This window comes from Loxodonta africana, chromosome 9, assembly GCF_030014295.1.
Source record: "Loxodonta africana isolate mLoxAfr1 chromosome 9, mLoxAfr1.hap2, whole genome shotgun sequence".
Classification (NCBI taxonomy): domain Eukaryota; kingdom Metazoa; phylum Chordata; class Mammalia; order Proboscidea; family Elephantidae; genus Loxodonta; species Loxodonta africana.
Window position 1 is genome coordinate 60,882,478 of NC_087350.1, and position 19,860 is coordinate 60,902,337.

Below are 19,860 nucleotides of genomic sequence, written 5' to 3' on the forward strand. Positions count from 1 at the left end.
AGATGCTCAGCTACTTGCCGAACACCACAGAGCCCAGAACTCAATGTCCAAACTGCTACCTGGACCCAGATATGCCGAAGAACCCGGAGTGGTAAATCAGAACATAACCCAAGAAGTTCTCCACAGTTTCATCTCCTGTTACGATTAAATGTCATCTCAGAACGTAGCACATTTCCAGCACTGGCTCAAGATATATTACTAAGCATAACCCCCTTTTGGGACATTTCACATTTTGTCTGACTAATTTGACCATTACCTTCCCTCCTTCAGCTTTTATCAGCAGCCTGTCTGCATTTTATGACTCAGTGCTTTAGAAACAGAATTCCCAACGCTGCCGAACAGTGCCTCCAGCCAGTGCCTGTTGGGGGCAGTTATCATCTTACTGATACCACGTTTTCTAACTGAAGCCTCAGGCCTGGGGTATGTTATATTTTTAAAAGGGGGAAAAGGACAAGATAATTTCTGCACTGCTGGGAAATGCGGCCTGCATTGCTTAAGCGGCCTTGTGGGTGGTGTTCATTTTAACAAGAAACTTATTATGTGCTGGGGGATGAGGGCACTGGGGGTGGGAAAGTGGGGAAGGGAAGTCCCAGGGTGTTGCACAATAACACATTGGCACCTTGGGAATACTTCCGGATGTGTGGGCTTCTGAAAAGTGAATGGGATGTCACCATAAATCTGTCACCTACTCTCACACTGATGTTACCAAACCCAGGGAAAATATTAGCCCTTGTGAATGGTCAGTGACCAAAAAGAAAACAAAAAGACATAAAGAAAGAAGAAAAGAAGGAGGGAAGGAAGGAGGGAGGAAAGGGAGAAAGGGAGGGAAGGGAGGGAGGGAAAGGAGGGAGGGAGGGAAAGGAGGAAAGAAGGAAGAAAGGAAGGAAGGGAGGGAGGAAGGCAAGGAGGCAGGGAGGCAGGGAGGCAGGGAAGCAGGGAGGAAGAGAGGGAGGGAGGGAGAGAGGGAGGGAGGGAGAGAGGGAGGGAGGGGAGGGAAGTAGGGAGGGAGGGAAAGGAGGGAGGCAGGATGGGAGGAAGAAAGGCAGGCAGGCAGGCAGGCAGGCAGGCAGGCAAACCAGTCACCCAAATGGGGAGGCAGTGTCAGGGTAGAAAAAGTAAGGCTCTCTACTCAGTCTAGAGATGAGATAACACCTCTTAACCCTAGACAAGTTAAAAGATCACAGTAGGTCTTATATCCCTCATCTGGAACCAAGAGGCCTCACATAGGCTCACATTAAACAAAGATGCTTGGCACAGGGCCCACCACTTAGTGGGTATTCATAAATGGTGGCTGTTGCTGATACAACCCCCACCCCACGCGCGCGCAAGCACACATACATACACTGAGAAAAGTAACAGTTAACGTAAATTTATCATGCAAGGAAAGGGCTAAACCAGAATGGCATATAATCCTCACAGTATCTTATGACAATGATTTTTAGTCACGATTATTGAAAACCAACAGAAATTGGTTTTGGCCAATTTAAGCAAAAAACAAAATAGAACTATTCAAAGAATATTGGGTACTTATGGAAGACTCTCTGGGAGGGCTAGAGAGAGGGCTGAATGCCCTGAAGCCAAAATTCAAGCCCACAGTTTGGCCCCAGGACAGAGAACAGCCATTGGTTAGGCCCCAGGATAGAGAACAGCCATCGCTGAGCTATTATTGTTGAGCACAGTCACTTCAGCACTGGTGTAGATGGCTGTCACTGGTACTTTGGCATGGGTTGTGGCCACTTCCTCCATCCTCATCAAAATGATTTCAGCAACATCTCTATTTTGTACCACCACTAGCTTCTGATTCAAAGTCTTGGGTCTGTAGATCTGATTTTCTTTTTTGGTGGGGCGGAGGGGGAGGTGTTCTAGGTCTTGGATCCATACTCTAGCTACAAGAGACACTGGGAAAATGAGATTCTTGGATTTTCAACTTCTATAGTGGAAGCTGGGCTCTGACTCATTAGGATAGATATTTCTTAAATCTAGGAAGACAATTCAGATAGTAAGTATCCAAAAAGATTGGTAAATATCTTCCACAGATAGGTTCTAGGATTTTCACCATTTTCTAGATGAGAACACTGAGGCTTAGCCAAGGCAGCATGTCTAAGCCATGGTATGAACCCAAGCCAGTCTCACTCAAGTCTGTTCTCTTAGCCAATGTCTTGATCCCTGTCTTGACAAATGTAATGACTAGAACAATGTCCACCTCAGCAAAGCCTCCCATGAGCCAACCCCATTTCTCTGACTCATTAAAGCTGGGTCTGCTGGAAGCTGAAGGTTCACTCTCTACTTTTTAGCAGCTCATTTTAGAGGAAGACAATTTTCCAGACTCAATAGCCATGAAATCTGTCCTTCGAATGTAGCCCTGGAAGTTGAGATCTCTAGACTGGCCCCTTTCATCCTGGAATGTTGTGTCTCTATGAATTTCTATAATACCATTCTAAATGGTCAGTGTGAGGCATAGATGAGGTTCTTTCTCTAACACAAAGCCCACTGAATATAGCCAGGTAATAGAGAACCTTCCCTGGACACTGTCCACATCATTGAGAGTTTTGTATTCTATTACACACAATTCATTGCATTAATTATTCTATAGCAGTATGTCCCTCATTTACCCACCAAAGCTCTCCAAGACCAAGATCTGTCTTTTTTGCCCAGTGGTTAAGAGCTCTGCTGCTAACAAAAGTATCGACACTTCATATCTATCAGTCACTACTTGGAAACTCTATCCGGCAGTTCTACTCTGTCCTATACAGTCTCTCTGAGTTGGAATTGACTCAACAGCAATGAGTTTGGTTTTTTGTACCATAGTGGGAGTACCTAGGTGGTGCCAACAGTTAAAGTGCTCAGCTGCTAAAAGAAAAGTTGGTGACTCAAGTCTACCCAGAGACCTGGTGGTCTACTTCCAAAAAAATCAGCCATTGAAAACCCTATGGAGCACAGTTCTACTCTGACACACATGGGGTTGCCATAAATCAGAGTCGACTCAAAGGCAATTGTTAACGTAGTGAACTCTGGAGTCACTGTGGGTTTAAATCTTGGCTCTACCACTTAACTGCTTATCCTTAGCTAACCTCCCTGTCTCAACTTTCTCTTTTGTAAAAGCAGGAAAAAAAAAAAAGAGAGAGAGAGAGACTGTTGTGAGAATAATAGTGTATAAATGTGCTTGGCATATAATAGGTGTTCATTGAATATCATCGACAACACCAGAACACTTAGAATCTAGTACAGAATAACAGTATACACAATGGCTCTATGAGAGTTCCAGTCTCATCCTCTTGGTTACTCCCTCCCCTCACTTCTTTCCTCTTAAGTAATTCAGTTCACAAAGTTTGATCTAGTCCAAAACAGTCCTTTACCAGAAGAAAGACCAAAGTATATGAGGGAAGCGAGGTCCAACACAAGCTGGGGCTGAGCTCGCAGTCCAGCGTTATTAACAACAAATCTTCCCAGCTCCCACCACTATATGCTTAAAATTCAGTTCTTTATGATATGAGCCGGAACCGACTTGAAGGCACTGGGTTACTGGGTTTTGGTTTCCTAAGAAATGGTGAACTATGCCATAGTTTTCACCTCCTCTCTGCACCTAGCGCCAAACAACCAAAGCGCCAAACAACCAAAGCACCTAACACTCCAAAGCCATGGGCCAGTAGGTGGCAAATTTTTTCTATAAAGGGCCAGAAAGTAAACATTTAAGGTCTGTGAGCCACACGGAAACCTGGTGGTATAGTGATTAAGGCTGCTAACCAAAAGGTCAGTAGTTTCAATCTACCAGGTGCTCTTTGGAAACTCTATGGGGCAGCTCTACTCTGTCCTATAGGGTTGCTATGAGTCTGAACGGATTCGACAGCAATGGGTTTGGTTTTTTTTTTAAGCCATACGGTCTCTGGGTCTCTGTCACAATTAAACTCTGTTGTTGTGGCGTGAAAGCAACCTTAGACCACATACAAACAAATGAGTGTGGTTGTGGTCCAATAAAGTTTTGTTTACGAAAACAAGCAGTGGGCCAGTTTTGGCCTGTGGGCCACAGTCTGTGGACCCCTTCCAGGACAATGAGTTTCTACCTGTAAGAAGCTTCCTTATTTTTGTTTACTGTTGCATAGTTCTGAAGCCACACAGAACATGGGTGTCAGGGCCTTTTCAGGCTCCACATCCCTTTTCAGTTTCCATCCATATTCCACTTTCTTCCCAGAAGCACTTAAGTTAGTGCTTAACTTCCTGCCTTAGTTCTAGTGAAACAGGCAGATATTTTCCAGCATAGTCTAGGAGTGAGGGTGGGTGTCATGAGGATGACAGTAAACACGGGGTTTGGTTCAAGTGGAGCCCATGATTATGAGAAATCTGCACACATATCACCTCGGAAATCCCACAAACGAGGGCTCTTAGAGACCACCTAACCCAATCCTTTCAGTTTACAGGAGGTAAAACTGAGGCTCAGACTAGGGAAGCCACTTGGCCAACTATACACTGCAAGTTCGCAGTAAAGCTGGGATGAGAGCTTGGTTTTCTTTATTTTAGCCCAAGGCTCTTTCCGCCATATCATAGACTAATATCAAGCTTTTACTATGAATCACACTCAAATCAGTAGAAGAGAAAAAAATCTTCTGCCTTTTAAAAACCCAAGGCCCTGCCTGGAAACTCCCTTGCCCTTAGCATCTCTATGTCCTGTCTCCCTTTCTTCCAACCACACTCGTTCACTGAACACCCCTATTGTGTTGCTCAGTCCTTGCTTGGTGCCAAGCCAGACAGCAGGTGCTCAGTATGTGTGTAGTGAGGACTCAAAGGTAAACATGCACAGCCTTAACTCTCACGGAGCTCATGATCTACCAGGAGAAGGGTCTAAACAGACCTGTGTAATGCACTGCAGATGTGAGGACGTGAGGACTCCTTCTCCCCTTTAGTCCTCCTAGAAAATCGTCTTCCAGGGAGAAATCTTCCCGCCAATGTTTTCATCCCCATTTCCCCTCTGTAGCTGCCCCCTCCCTCTTCAGATAGAGCACCTCTGTCTTTTGTACTTGCAAATGAATTTTGATTAGTTTTCACCTCCAGCCCAGGGGATTAGCTGAGGGACCTTTGATCTTCAGGTATCGATTTGCATCTTAAAGGAAGTATGATCTCATCTGGACCAGCTCAAAATTCCACCCCTGCCCCCAGCCCCTGTCTGTTTACCAGCCCCAGGCTGGCCCAGGCCTCCCAAGTGGGGCTGAAACAACAAGATCAGCCAGACTCGGAGAGAAGGCGGGGGAAAAACAAATCTCACATCTGACTCGCTAAAGGTGGGAAAAAGGACATTTGCTTTCTAAACACAGGCTAGTCTGTTAGTCCTCCTCCCTCAATCAAAAAGACTGTCCAAGATTCTGAGTCTGCAGAGGGGACCACGGAGCTGGGTTCCTGGTCCTAGACAGAGGTTACATGGCAAAAGGGACTGAGAAACAGACAAAATCAGGTTCAAGTTGTGCTTCTTTCTTCCATCACTTCTGACCTGTGTGACTCAGAACAAGTTTTATAATCTCTCTGGCTTTTGATTTTTTCATCTGTAAAGTAAGAATAAAAGCCTTAAAAATCTATGCTAATATTCATCCTGGATAGATGGTGCTGAAGGACAGAATGATGGAGGTAAAATGAAGCTTGAGTTACCTGTCATCACCTTCATTTGTGAGAATATAAGTTCCATGACGGCACGGTAATCGTCTGTCTTTTTTTTTTTTACATTATTATATTCCCTGGTATCTAAAATAGTGCCTGGTACATAGGAGGCCCTCAATAAATATTTGTGGTATAAAGGAATGAATCATTCAGCCATAATTATTATGACTGTGGAGTTCCTGGGTGGTTCAATGGATACCGTGCTCAGCTGCTAACAGGTTGGTGATGAGTCCACCCAGAAGTGTCTCAGAAGAAAGGCCTGACAATCTACTTCTGAAAAAATCACCCATTGAAAATTCTACGCAGCACAGTTCAACTCTGACACACATGGGGTCACCATGAGTAGGAATCAATTCAAGGGCAACCGGTTATTGTTACTGTAATTGATGAACTATTCTGTGCTATCCACTTCTCCAGGCAGACCCAGAGAAATGACGAAGACTTACCAATGCAATTGAAGGAAACTTCCTGTAGGCAGAAAAGGGAACAACCATCACCATTGAGCTTATTCATGTCATCGCATTCTTCACCTTGGTCTCTGCAAAATGGATACAGAAGAAAAATATGTCAAATCTGTTTCAAAACCATAGCTGGAACTGGAAAAGTCCCTCACTGTGCCAGGAGCCTTCTCTGAGACCTGGGGCAAATCCCTTTCCCTGTCTGAATCTCTGTTCATTCATCTTCAAACTGAGATTCACACAAGGTATAGACTATAAAATATTATTACATTTGTCTTATTTTGTGTTACTGATGACAACACAATTAGATGGGATTAAGAAATGAATGAATGAATAAACAAATGAATAGACCTTGCTCCCCTAATGTCTAGGAAATCTCACTGCCATTTTGGTATTTCTGATTTTAAAATGGTCAGTCTGAAGACTATTTCGGAGATTCTATAAATGCTGGCTCTTCACTACTCCCTGCCTTTCCAATCTACTCCCTACTGCCTCAACACACTTAAAGGTGAGGATTTTTCCATCCACACCCTCAGGTTTAGTCATCTTTTTGTGGGAAATTTTGCTTCTCTGTTGGGTGTGTCATTTCATGGTGTCAAGAACTCCAAGGCCTTTGGGACTATGCTACTAAGAAATAAAAATGCCCTCTCTTGTTTTTGTTGGAATTATTTCCATTGCCTAAGGATGATTTATGCTGGGGTTGGGATGGGCAGATAATGAGTGATGTGCTCTGAATTGGACCTAGGAGAGAAAGGAGGAGCAGTAACTGGACGTAGTGCTACTTTTGGGAAAATTCTCATTCTTTCAGAAACAGAAAATCCTGCTCCAGACTAGCTGTGTAATCTTGGGCAAGTTCCTTGGTCTATCTGAACTGTCCAATATAGTAACCGCTAGCTACACTGGTTATTTAAATTTAAACAAATTAAAGTGAAATATGAAATATAACTAAAAATTCAGTTCCTCAGCCACACTGCTACATTTCAAGTGCTCAGTAGCCCCATATGACTAGTGGCTTATTGTATTGTGCAGCACAGAATACATTTCCATCACTGCAGAAAAATCCATTGGACAGTGCCATTCTGTATACTGAGCCTCAATTTTCTCACCTGTTAAAATGGAGACAATCATATCTACTCCTTAGAGTTGGTGTGAGAATGGTATGTAACTTAAAGTGTGTGGTGCAGTGTGTGGCACATAGTCGATGCTCAGGGAATCACAGTTCCCATTCTCGCTTGGACCTGGGAGGTCCCCACAGAGCGTGTGGCAGCTGTCCCTACTTCTCTGGAGACCAGCTGGTACCTGTCACGGCATAGACGAGGCCTCAGACTTATCTTTTCACCCAGGCAATTAGCACACAGAGGAATGTTTGTTGCTTTTGGGAGGTGTCAGAGTAGCCTTCCAATCACTCCTTAAGATGACTAGGACATTGCACTGACCTCCAAAGAGCCATCCAAGTTCTTCCCTGTCAGCAAACCCATGAGCAAAGAAGCCCATTTTCTAAGGTGGGCCCAGTGAATACTGCAGCCAGGAGATTGGTGATGGTCTTGTGCTTTTTAGATATTTCATGGAATTTATGGGGAAAATTCTTTTTTTTGTTTTTAACCTGGGCTAGGGTCACCATAAATATCTTCTAGGCATGACCAATCTAATATTAGATAGGGAGGTTCTGAGAAACCTTCTTTGACCTCACAGGCTGGAGTGGGTGGCTGTTCTCTGTGTCCATAGATACTATGCACCATCTATCATGGTGCCTGTCAAACTGCGTGTTACTTGAGAGTCCCCCACACTAGGTTGTGAGATGCCACAGGCAGTGACAGAGTCTTCATCATCCTAGCACCCTAGTGCCTGGCCCGGGGGCTGGGGCACTGCAGATACCACACAGCAGCCACTTCTTCCCTGGTTAGTTTTGTAGGCTTGTCAAGTCAAATGGCAAGGCAATGGTGAGTCCAGATGAGAACGTGGACCCTGGGTTCGCATCTTGGTTCTACTACTTTCTGAGTGTATAAGCTTAAGAAAACTCTTTAATCTCTTTGTGCATTAGTTATCTTTTCTGTAAAGTATGATAATAAGATCTACCTCATAAAGATGCTAGGAACATTCAAGGAGAAAAGTATTTAGTACAGTGCCTCGCACATAGTAGAGGCTCAAGAAATGTTTATTATTATTATTGAGTCCATGGGTGGAGCAAAAGGTTAAACACTGGACTACTAACCAGAAGTTTGGTGGTTTGAACCCAACCAGAGGCTCCCCAGAAGAAAGACCTGACAATTTGCTCCCAAAAGGTCATACAACCTTGAAAACCCTATGTACTCTACAATACATGGGGTCGCCATGAGTCATAATTGACTTGATGGCAACTAATCTGGTTTTCTGTTTTGTTTTGTATCATCATTACAGTATTAATCCACATCTCCAGATACCTCATCCAGTGCTTTTGTCTTTACACTATACAACTAGTCCTCACTTATCAACTATCTCTTTATCCAACATTTCTCATTTATGACAAAATCTACTCTCTGACTATTCTGCACATTAACGATGTATATCTGGTAGTAACAAATGCTGAGGTGAGAATGACGCTGGCTGTGATGGAGCAGTTGTGGTCCCAGGAACAGCTGGGGGGTGGGCAACAGCATGGGCTCGGGCAGCCTGGCTTCCTGCTTTACGACCACAGCGTGGTTTTGTGATTTCATACGATCATCCTTCATTTTTGCATAACTCCAATTTTTGCATAACGACCTGGTCTTTGGAACCTAACTGTGTTGATAAGCAAGGAGAAGGTCTATATGAAAGTGGGAGTATCTGCTGCTGCAGATTATCCATGGCTGAGCACTCGTCCACTAGGGGCCTCATGAGTGCTGAGTCTGTCCATGTTTCTTGGTAAATTCCATTACATATATCATAAATTAGTATGTACTATCCCAAGAAAAGTCTTATTACCTAGGATGACATCTTTCCTTTCCCCCATAGTGTTTTTCCTCTTTTAGGGAAGGGTCCATAATTTACATTAGTTTTCTACAAAGTGTGTCAACAAGTATTTGGTACTTATAAGTAACTTAACAGGTATTTGATATGTATGCAGGATACCAATTTTAGGTAAAAATACTAAAAAAAAAAAAAGCTCCATTAAATTAAGAATGCTATTTAGAATTAATGACAATAATAGTAATCATTTTAGACCATTGAGAAGAAAGATAATGTGTGTGATGTTTTACCAGTGCACGTAAATCTGGTTCCAAGATGGATGGATTGGGTTATAAATCAGGTTCCAAATCTGGTGAGTTTCTTTTTTTTACTCTTTGTGCTAAATTAGGAAATACCAGATCACAATATGGGCTGTCAGAAGTGACTGCCAGTGTTTCCTGGATATGCTCGATATTCAGATCAATCTTAGACCCACAAATTACAGGGCCCTTATCCCTAAAGATCCCTGTGATCAGTTGCTCAGTCAGACAAGTGCTGCATCAAACTACAAGTTGATGTTTTAAGGTGCGAGAGAAAGCCAAGGGGTCCCTTTACCTGATTTTGTTGTATTTGATATTGGAAACAGTATCTTCATATTCTGTTGCTGCATTTGGATGTGGGTTTTAAACACACACAACAGTACATCATTGTTTTCATTCTCTGACAAGTGAGGACCTTTACTTTCTATGCTTGAAGAGTCAAATCTGTGGCAATCAGGTAATTTGCACCATAATTCAGCACCTAAAAATTCTTATGTCATATTCTCAGTATACTAAAATATTGACAATTCAGCTTTGAAATTATAGGTGTAGGATATTTAAAACATGAATATAGATCCCTGAGCAGACCACTTGAAATCATAAAAATAATCATTACTGGCCTGCACATCAGTGGTTTTGTCCACTTGGAAAGCTAATTCTCTTTTTACACTACCCCTCCCCCTACGGAAAGAGTAATCGTAATTCCGTATTGCACAGATATTATGTGACATCCAACAGTGCCATTTAATGAAGGAATTTTGCCAATAGCTTGTTTTCTGTTCTCCACACAGAATGTGAAGTCTGTCGATAGTTTTACAAGTCTTTTAGCAATAGTGTGACTTGCAAATAGTTTGATGATAAGAAACTTAATTTTGAATAATGTTACTAAGGTTTTTGGTCCTTTCTTCACATCTAAGGACAAAGCTACTCATTTTTGTCCCAGAAAGCATTTTTGTCCTCATTCTGAAAGAAAAATCTTAAGGTTTCCTTTTTTTTTTTCTTTTAATTTAACAGTACAAAAGTTTTGATGGTTTTTTTGCCCCATTTGGCAATTGCCTAACATCTTGCCCTGTGGACAATGGAATAAACCAACTGATAATCCAATAAAATCCACTCTTTAGACATGCATCCTTGTATTTTCTAATCATGGTTTTCCTTTTTGGCTGCTTATATGGAATCTTTACACTTATTGATTCATTTGTCTCAGCGTATTCAGTCACATTCAATATTCACTCTGGAGTACTGTTTACTATTTATGGTTTCAACATTATAGCGAGTTAGAGTACTTACATGGCTATTTTTATTGAGCTTTTGACCCATTTTGTAAATTAGTGATATCATACAAAAGAAATATATATATATATATATTCAGTTTTAAGAAATGTCAGTGCTAACCAGCAAAGCATTTAAAAAGTGTTTTGACTCAATCCAACTCTGTCCTGTTAACTGACTGCTGGCTGGGACAGAAAGGACAAATAGCCCACATAAAACAGAACAACTAAGAACAAGAACATAATAAGAGTATAATGGTAGCTCTATCTAAATCATATATTGTATTACATAATTGAGAAGTATATGAATTAAAAAATAAAGGAATAATTGCTTTTCTTCCGAGGCCAATAAAATGTCTGCAGATAAATTGGTAGACTGTTGGGGATCACTGGTAGCTCACAGCTCACACTTGGAAGAGAATCTCATAATCTCTTCTATTCAGCATCCTGGCCATCACTTAACCGAATTAGCATCACTCTCTTTTCTTTAGTTAAATCTACTTACTTCTGGATAATTCCATCACCACAGTACCCACTTCCATGGATGTATACGGCAGCAGGTGAAGGCTCACTCTCTTCAGTTCCTGAAACGGTGATGACCCGGTACTGGTACACACTGCCAAGATTTAGATCCCTGGGAAATACAAAAAATACAGTTAGCTATATAAACACAACACTGGGGGCGTAAGAGGAAGGAGAGGTTGGAGAACTGATCCCCTCGAGTATATCCTATCACTCTTGCTCCATTTTGAAATCCCACGGGCACATAGTTAACCAATAATCTTTATTGTCTAGTGTGGATAAGGCACTCTGCTGAGCATGATGGCCCACACTAAAAAGTATACTGGTAAAAACTAGCATTAACTGACTGCTAACCATACACATTGCTAGCTACTTTTCATCTTAATTTAACTCTTGCAATAACCACAATGGATAAGTATTAGATGTTATGTGGCCTATAATGAAGGGGTCTGGGAGAAAAACATCCAGGAAAAACAAATGGTATAAGCAAAGTCACAGAGCGGGAACAGCACCGTATTAGACTCTCTGGGCTTTATCTCATCTTTTCCCTTCATTTTAAGACGTGAGGATAAACCATATTCCACATGAGCAATCCCTTTCCTTATTCTGTACATTCAGTGATCTCCCCACTCCCTGCCACTTGAATAAAGTAATAACAATAATAACATCCATTAACTGTATGCACAATAAATGTCAGGCCCTGGGCTACGCACTTGACATGCACTTTTTCATTGGAGAATAAAAACAACCCTACATGGGTACTTGTATTTTCATGTTTATTTTACAGATGATCAATCTGAGACATAGGGAGGTTAAGCAACTTGTTTACAATCATATGCTACTAAATAATACACTATATTCTGCCTCCTTATTCTTTATCTTAAAAGGAGCCCCTGGGTGGTGCAAATGGTTAAGTGCTTGGCTACTAGGCAAAAGGTTGGTGGGCAGTTCTACTCAGCTCACATGGGGTTGCCCTGAGTCAGAATTGACTCAACAGCAACTGACAACAACAATAACAATAGCAAGAGCCTTCCTTATCTTAGACATCTGTCTTAATAATCTCATCTCTTGCAAAGCAGTCTTGTCTTCTGTATACTCAAGACTTTCTAATACAATGCCTGGTCTGACTTCCTAATGCCGAACCTTACTCTAGGTTACTCTCCTCCTCTTCTCCCCTTAGTCCCTCTCAACTACCTGCACAACCTCTTATTGCCACCAAGCCAACCTGGCTACTGCCAACCATTCTCTAAGGTAAAGATATGTTTATGTCATTTCCACATGGCCAAATCATCACATCCTTTGCATTTTTGATCATTTTCAAAGACAGGGATCTGCCCTCTTTCATCTCTCCCATATCAATTATTTATTTTGTAATAATAAAAAAGCCATGGGAAAAAAAACACAAAATGATAATGAAGAGAATTCCTATCAGATTCCAAAGTTGGGGGGGATTTCATAAACAAAAGGACGATGTAAAACAAATCTCAAGTTCTCTTGCCCAACTGTTATTTCAGCTGCTGTGAGGGCTGGGGCTGTTTGGATAAGGCCCAGAAGATAACAGGTGCAGGAGCAATGGACAGAAACTGTCTCCTGGCTTTCGGTACAACCATGAGTTGGAGTTTATGAGCACTGACAGACTCTGGTGAGGAACACAGCCTTCCTGAGAATGTTGGGGTTATCACCCCAAAGGGAGTTTGTTTTAGCAGCACTGGAGCAGCTAGTAATATTGTAGGTAGACCAGAAGTCCTTAGGGATTCTTTTAGTGCTCTCTGTTAATGAAGACTAAGCAGGTGAATAATGTATAAAAATCTTGAGATGTTGCATGCATGCATAATAACTACCCTGTAAACTTCTGGAATGCCAATTCGTTATTAGGCTTTTTTTTTTTTTAGCTTATTGACTATTTCACCCAACCCTTGATTAATTGATATGTACTTTTTCTGGTGGTGCTTCTAAAATTGGAATATTTTGTGTGGGGAGTGGTTTTCCCAGGGGGTATATACAGGCACAGATAAACATGACATGCAGTCTATTGTCCATTCATTTTGCTCTAAAATATGGGAACTCATTTTCTATTAAACAAATATGGCCATGCTATGGAACAAAATGTGAAATTTGCTTCAGGCCAGCTCCCAGGCCACTGGGTGTATGTGGTCACCATCCAAAGCATGTGGGTCACTTCTGTGGAGAAGGTGAGAGTGTAAAGAGTAACTTCTCTACATTGTGTTCTTCATTTACGGTGTGTGTCACAAGTGATTTATGCTTGACAATATTTAAGGTGCTCTATTAATATTTTTTGTTAATATTTGTGAATGCTTTTCTCCTCCCTCTACTTTGCTCTTCCTCCTGTCTCTCTTCTTCTTCCTCCTCCTTCTCAATAAACACCAACGTTGGGGCAAGCAAGTACCTGTTTCGGTCCTTGCTTCATTGCTTCCTGGTTGGGAACTCATGGGCAGGTGCTTTACCTCTCTGAACTATTTCAGGTCAGTCATAAACCTGGCTTCCCAGGATTTTTCTGCAGATTGATATGAGAAAATGTATAAAGCACCTATGCGCCCAGCTTATGATAAACAGTTAATAAATGTCAGCCCATTACTGTTAATACTTAATTATCAGCAATCTCATTCACTGGAGTTAGTTTCTGTTCTTTATAAAAAAAGGGGTGGGTGACAGATTACATGTAACCTCAGTTAAGTAAACCAGTGAGAAAGGGGTCACCATCCATCATGTGTGTCATGGTTTGATGGAAACTCTCTTTTCCACCCCATCATTGGACTAGAACACCCTCAGTGCCTCTCTTCCCAGGTTGACCATTGTAACTTCTGAAAATTCTGGATCCCAGCAGTTTTGTCTTTACCCGGGAGCACAATCTGGCTCCCAGTAACTTCTGCACACTGATCCTCCTTCTAACCGCTAGCATCACATAGAACACATCTGATTGGTAGAAAAAAGCTGAGTAATTATCCTTCTTCCATCTCTTTGTGCATGGCTCATGTACTATTATCTCATAGATGCCTGACAACAGCTCTGTGCAGTGGAGAGAGGGAGATGGATGTAATGGCTACTCTAAAGATTATGTTTTTCCACTGAAGAATTCCTGCAATACAACTACATTTCCTCCAGGTTAAAGTCAAAATTCATGCTAAACATTGGTTCTTTTCTGAAGAACTGAGGTGGAATAGAATTCTTTCAGAAGGATGAGCAAGTGGCTTTGGGAAGGCTTTGCCAAAGGTTAGGACCTGTTTCATGGTTGGTCTAAGAGTGAGACTTTTATGTTAAGTTGTTCCTTTCAGCTGCTCCTAAAACCATCTGGAGAGTCTTGCTCTATCATTCGAACTCCATCCCCTTCTGTGCCTCCCACATCCTGGCAGAGCCTAAGCCCTCTCAGGTTCCCTCACCTAACAGCTTCCGTGTTACCCTTCTTCAACCTTGCTGTTGCCACCATCTCAACCTGGATGGCTGACACAGCCTCTGGTTTGTCCTCCTGCTCCAGTATCTCCATTTTTCAGTCTTGCCAACACCATCAGAATATTCTTAGATCCAACATCACTCTCCAGCTCAGAATCTTCTCATTTAGAGCAGTGATGGGAACATGTTACCGAACTGAAACTTCCCATTTACTCTTGTTTGGAACTAAAATTTTAGCACTTCACCTGAAATGTGGTTGTTTTACCCAATTCTGATTTCTTTCATAGGATTTTGAATGCTACTTTAAATTAAAAAAAAAAAAAAAACTAACCATTTACAGTATTTAACCACCAGTCCTTCCAACTGCATACCAGATTAGTTTTACCTTTCTAGCTATTAAAATTTAAACTCCCACATGTAAATGGGATGGGATTGTTTGACCAGTTTTGTTTTGTGCATCCCTTGAATGTCTTTTCTTCCTTTTTTTCTTTGAACTTTTCCAACTTTTAGCCATCATTTTCCACAAATGTCTCAAATGACATGTCTGCCTCAGGTTTACATTTCTGACACTTAGAAACAAAAAAAGTTGACATTTCAAAATGATATGATTTCTCCTCAGAAATTTCATATTGATGGCAAATTCGGAGCACAGTCTTATGCTAAAATATAGTTACCCCCTGCTGTCAAGTCCAGTCCAACTCATAGCAACTCCACAGGACAGAGGAGAACAGTCTCATAGGATTTCCAAGGCTGTAATCTTTATGGAAGCAGACTGCCACATTTTTCTCCCATGGAGTGGCTGATGGATTCGAACCACTGACCTTTCGGTTAGCAGCCCAGCACTTAACCACTTCTCCATCAGAAAAAAAAAAATGTAGTTACATATTATAAAATCATCATCTTAAGGATACTAATATATACATAAGGAGGCTAAACACCCCGTGACTTAGTTTTCAGCAAAAATACTCATTTCTTAAAGTGTTGATATGAAGTTAATATCATAACAGGTCAATTAAAACCAATCTGAAATCTGTAGGTAAATCACTTCATTTTTCTTTGGCACTCAGTTTTCCTATCTTTTAATTAGGATGTATGAGTCTTGCCCTAGACCTATATGAACATAAAATGAGAAATACGAAATTACTTTAGGAAGAACAAGGGAGAAAGACCTTCAATTCACTGTGTAAAGATCACACTTTCCTTCCTACAGGAAACCCTCACTGAGCCGCTTGGTTATTCCTTATTGATCTTTTATTATCTCTGTTTCATAATTTTTATAGCTGGTTATACCTTTTTGAAATTCCATCATCTGGAATAATAATGGCAATCATAGTTTCCATTTGCTGCTTGTTATTTATCGTATGCCAGGTTCTATGCCTAATACCTTGTATGTATAATCTCATTTAATCAAAACAACAGTCCCTTGAATAATTATTATTATTGTCCCCCTTTTCAGAGAACAAAACTACAACTAAGGAAGGCTAATCTCTCTGCCCATAGTCACACCATTTCTGGTCATGAGGCAGGGGCTCAAATGAGGTCTAACTCCATTCCAAGTCAATGTTTTCCAGAGGTGGAAGGCACCAGCTGTGATGAACTGACAAAAACAGCCAACAAGAAGTCAAAAGAGCTAATTTTGAACCAGCTAGAGTTTGCATGGAAAGATCTAGAAGTCAGGAGACACAAGTTCTTTTCAAAGCTATCACTGACTCACAGTACTCATGGACAAGCCATTTCTTCTCTCTGACCATTATTTTCTTCATTTATGAAATGGGAATCTGGAAAGGGTGGAATGATCAGCTCTGCAATCCATAATTCTAAGGTAATGAGGAATGTAGTGTTGTGTCTGTCTGTCTTGAGCATTTCTACAGGCTCGAAGCTGCCTCAGCAGCTAAAATTCTACATTGAGAATGGGTGTAGGTCAGGACCTACCATCCAGATCGTCTGAGCTAGAAGATGTGGTGGGACCACCTAGGATGTCTCTGGCCCAAGAAAAGCAAAGTGTTCCAGTCCAGCCTTAGGCTAAGAATCAGGGGATAATGCCTGGGCACTTGGTAATCAGCTCCAACCAAGAAGTAGAAAGCGAAGGAAACAATCACTTATTGAGCCTAATATTCCAGGGACTTCATGCATACTACTATTACAGTTTTAACTGGAAAATATTTCAGTCATACAGAAAAGTACAGATAACTGTAACAAGCATCCATAGACTTACTACCCAGCTTTGTCAAATTATCACATTTACCATGTTGTCCTCATATCTTTTATTTTTGGTGTGGAATAAACCACAAGTACTGGTTTAGTTTAAAGCTACCTGTGTGGCGTTCTTCCTCTATCCTCTTCCTCTGTCTCCCATGTATGTTTTTATACTGTTTGTACAGGTGCATTGTTTGTGTATTTGAAACTTCATAGATGTTTTAATACTCTGCCTATCATTATTCAGCTTATTATTTTTTATTTTCTGCTCAACATCGTTTTTGAGATCACACATGTTGATGCATGAAGATCGGGCTCATTTCTCTTCCCTGACATAGGATTTTACTCTATGAATACACCATAATTTATTTGACCACTCTTTTCTTACGATACCTACGTGGTGTCTATCATTATTGTTATTATTAAATTATTTTTTGTTTGTTATTTTCAACAATGTTGTTTTAAATATTTATGTTCAAGCCGTTTCATACACAAGAACAAGACTTGTCTCAAGAAAATATATCCAAAGTGTGTTGCTTGACTGAGGGTAACTGCCGCTTTGTTAGATACTGTCACATTTTTCTCTAAATTTGTTGCACCAGTTAACATGCCTACCGAGAGACATACCATTGCTCCAGGACCTTGCCAGAACTTGGACTGCCAAACATTTGTTTGTTTGTCAAGCTGATAGGTATTAAATGGCATTTAATTATTGTTTTTATTTTGCCTTTCCCTGATTACTAACAAGTCTGAGTATTTTTTCATGTGTGTGTGTGTGTGTGTATATATATATATATATGTGTTTTTCTTCTTTTTTGACCACTTAGGTTTCTACCCATGTAGACTGACTCTTAATAACTTTTGCCTATTTTAAATTGCATTATTTTTCTTTATTGATATGTACATGTATTTATATACACTAAGTGCTAATCCTTTGTAATTAAAGGCATTACAAATACCATTTTCAAGTGACTCCTATTTTTTCACTCTGTTTATGCTGCTTCGTGAACAGAATTTTTAATCTTTTCTTTTATGATCTCTGCTATTCTTGCTAATAAATGTTTTCTTCACTCCAAGGTCATAAAATGGCCTCTTCTATTTCTTTTTAATAGCTTTAGGATTTCAATTTTTATGTATACTTTCAATCCACCTACAATATAGCTTTGAAAATAATGTGAGATAAAAGATTTTTTTTTTTTTTTTACAAATGTGGATGAACCATTTGTCTCACATTCTTTATGTAACAGTGAATCCTTGCACTACTGAATTGTAATACCACCTTTGCCATACCCCTCATTTCAATATTTATATGAGTTTGTTTCTGGGTTATCTTGTTTCATTGGTCTATTTTTTCCTATTATCATAACAATAACACTGTCTTCATTTCCATAGCTGTATAATAAGTCTTGATTTAATGTTATGAGTTCATTCTATGCTTTGGTTTTCTTTCAAGAGTCCTTTGCTTTCCCAAGAGAATTTAAAGTTTCATTTAAAAAAAAAAAAAGCCTGTTGGAATTTTGGTTCCAATTTTATTAAACTTTATTTGAAGAGAAAGGACGTCTTTATGTTATTGTGTCCTCCAATTTATACAGTTTATCCTGTAATCTATTAGCTCTTCTTTTATGACTTTCAGGAAAATTTTAAATCTTTCTTCATAAAAATCATAATTTTTTTATTAAAAGTAAATTCCTAACTCTAGGTATGTTATTGGTGTCAGTGCTATTGAAAAGAGTAGCTTTAATGTACATGTATAAGTACATATATTTGTGTATCTATGTTTCTACATATATTTACCTATATATCTATTCTAATAGTTTTGGGTTAATATGTAAAAAAAAGTTTTTGTAAATTGATATATATTTAGAAGTCCTTATGAATTGATTTATTAGTTCTAATAATTTGTTGATTCTCACACATTTTTCTATGTAGTTTCTTACATATTTTTTGTTCCTTTTTATGGTCTAGCAACACTGGCTAGGAACAATGGAATGGCGTTACTGGGCATCCTTGGTTTGACCCTGGAATAGAAAGGAATACTATTTACACTTTACCTTTAAGTATAGTGCATATTGTAAGTTTCCAGCAGACACCTCTTAATCACATTAAGGATCTTCTTTTATATTCCCAGTTGACTTTTTTTTCCCCTTTCTTTAATAATAAAAAGATCTGATCTTATCAAAAGTATCTTTTTTTTTTTTTTTTTTTAACTTGCATCCATTAAGATAATCCTGTTTTTAAAACCCCCTTAATGTGTTGGAAACCTGGTGGTTAAGAGCTACGGCTGCTAACCAAAATGTTGGCAGTTCGAATCCCCCAGGTGCTCCTTGGAAACCTATGGGACAGCTCTACTCTGTCCTATAGGGTCGCTATGAGTCAGAATCGACTTGATGGCAGTGGGGTTTGGACTATGCTATATTGTGAATTACATTAACAGATCATCTAATGTTAAGGCCCCTCTCGGTCTTGGGATAATCCAGTTTTGGCACAATGTGGCTGTGTGAGGGCATGAGCTTTAGTGCATCACTGAATTCTGTTTGCTAATGCTATTTGTAAGATTTTTGCCTCTTGATCATAAATTCAATTAACCCAAAAGTTTATCTTTTCCTTGATGTATTTATCTATATGTTTATTTATATATTGCATCATAAACTGAAACCATGTTCTATATGATTCTGATTATTTGTTACGATTTGTTGTGTGGTCTAGAACATGGTTAAAATAAATGTAAGCATTCTACGTACCCTAGAAGAAAACAGTTATACTTTTAACTCAGTACTGTTGTGGTTGTTGTTATTAGGTGCCATCAAGTCAGTTCTGACTCAGGGCAACCCTATATGTACAACAGAACAAAACACTGCCCGGTGCTACCCCATCCTCATAATCATTAGGCTTGAGCCCATTGTTGCAACCACTTTGTCAGTTCATCTTGCTGAAGGTCTTTCTCTTTTTCCCTGACCCTCTACTTTACCAAGCATGATGTACTTCTCCAGAGACTGGTCCCTTCTGATAACATGTCCAAAGTATGTGAGATGAAGTTTCACCATTCTTGTTTCTCAGAAGCATTCTGGCTGTACTTCTTCCGAGACAGATTAGTTAGTTTGTTTGTTTGTTTGTTTTGGCAGTCCATGGTATATTCAA

General features: G+C 40.1%; 1 protein-coding gene across 1 annotated transcript in view; it reads right to left on the bottom strand.

The window, feature by feature from the left end:
- Positions 1-19,860, bottom strand: part of PAPPA (pappalysin 1) — a 279,318-nt gene that overhangs the window by 136,795 nt on the left and 122,663 nt on the right. The window contains exons 8-9 of the mRNA XM_064291557.1: positions 11,102-11,230; positions 6,090-6,181 (exon numbers count right to left, since the gene is read on the bottom strand). Coding sequence (XP_064147627.1) covers positions 6,090-6,181; positions 11,102-11,230 — 221 coding nt within the window. The remainder of the gene's footprint in view (positions 1-6,089; positions 6,182-11,101; positions 11,231-19,860) is intronic.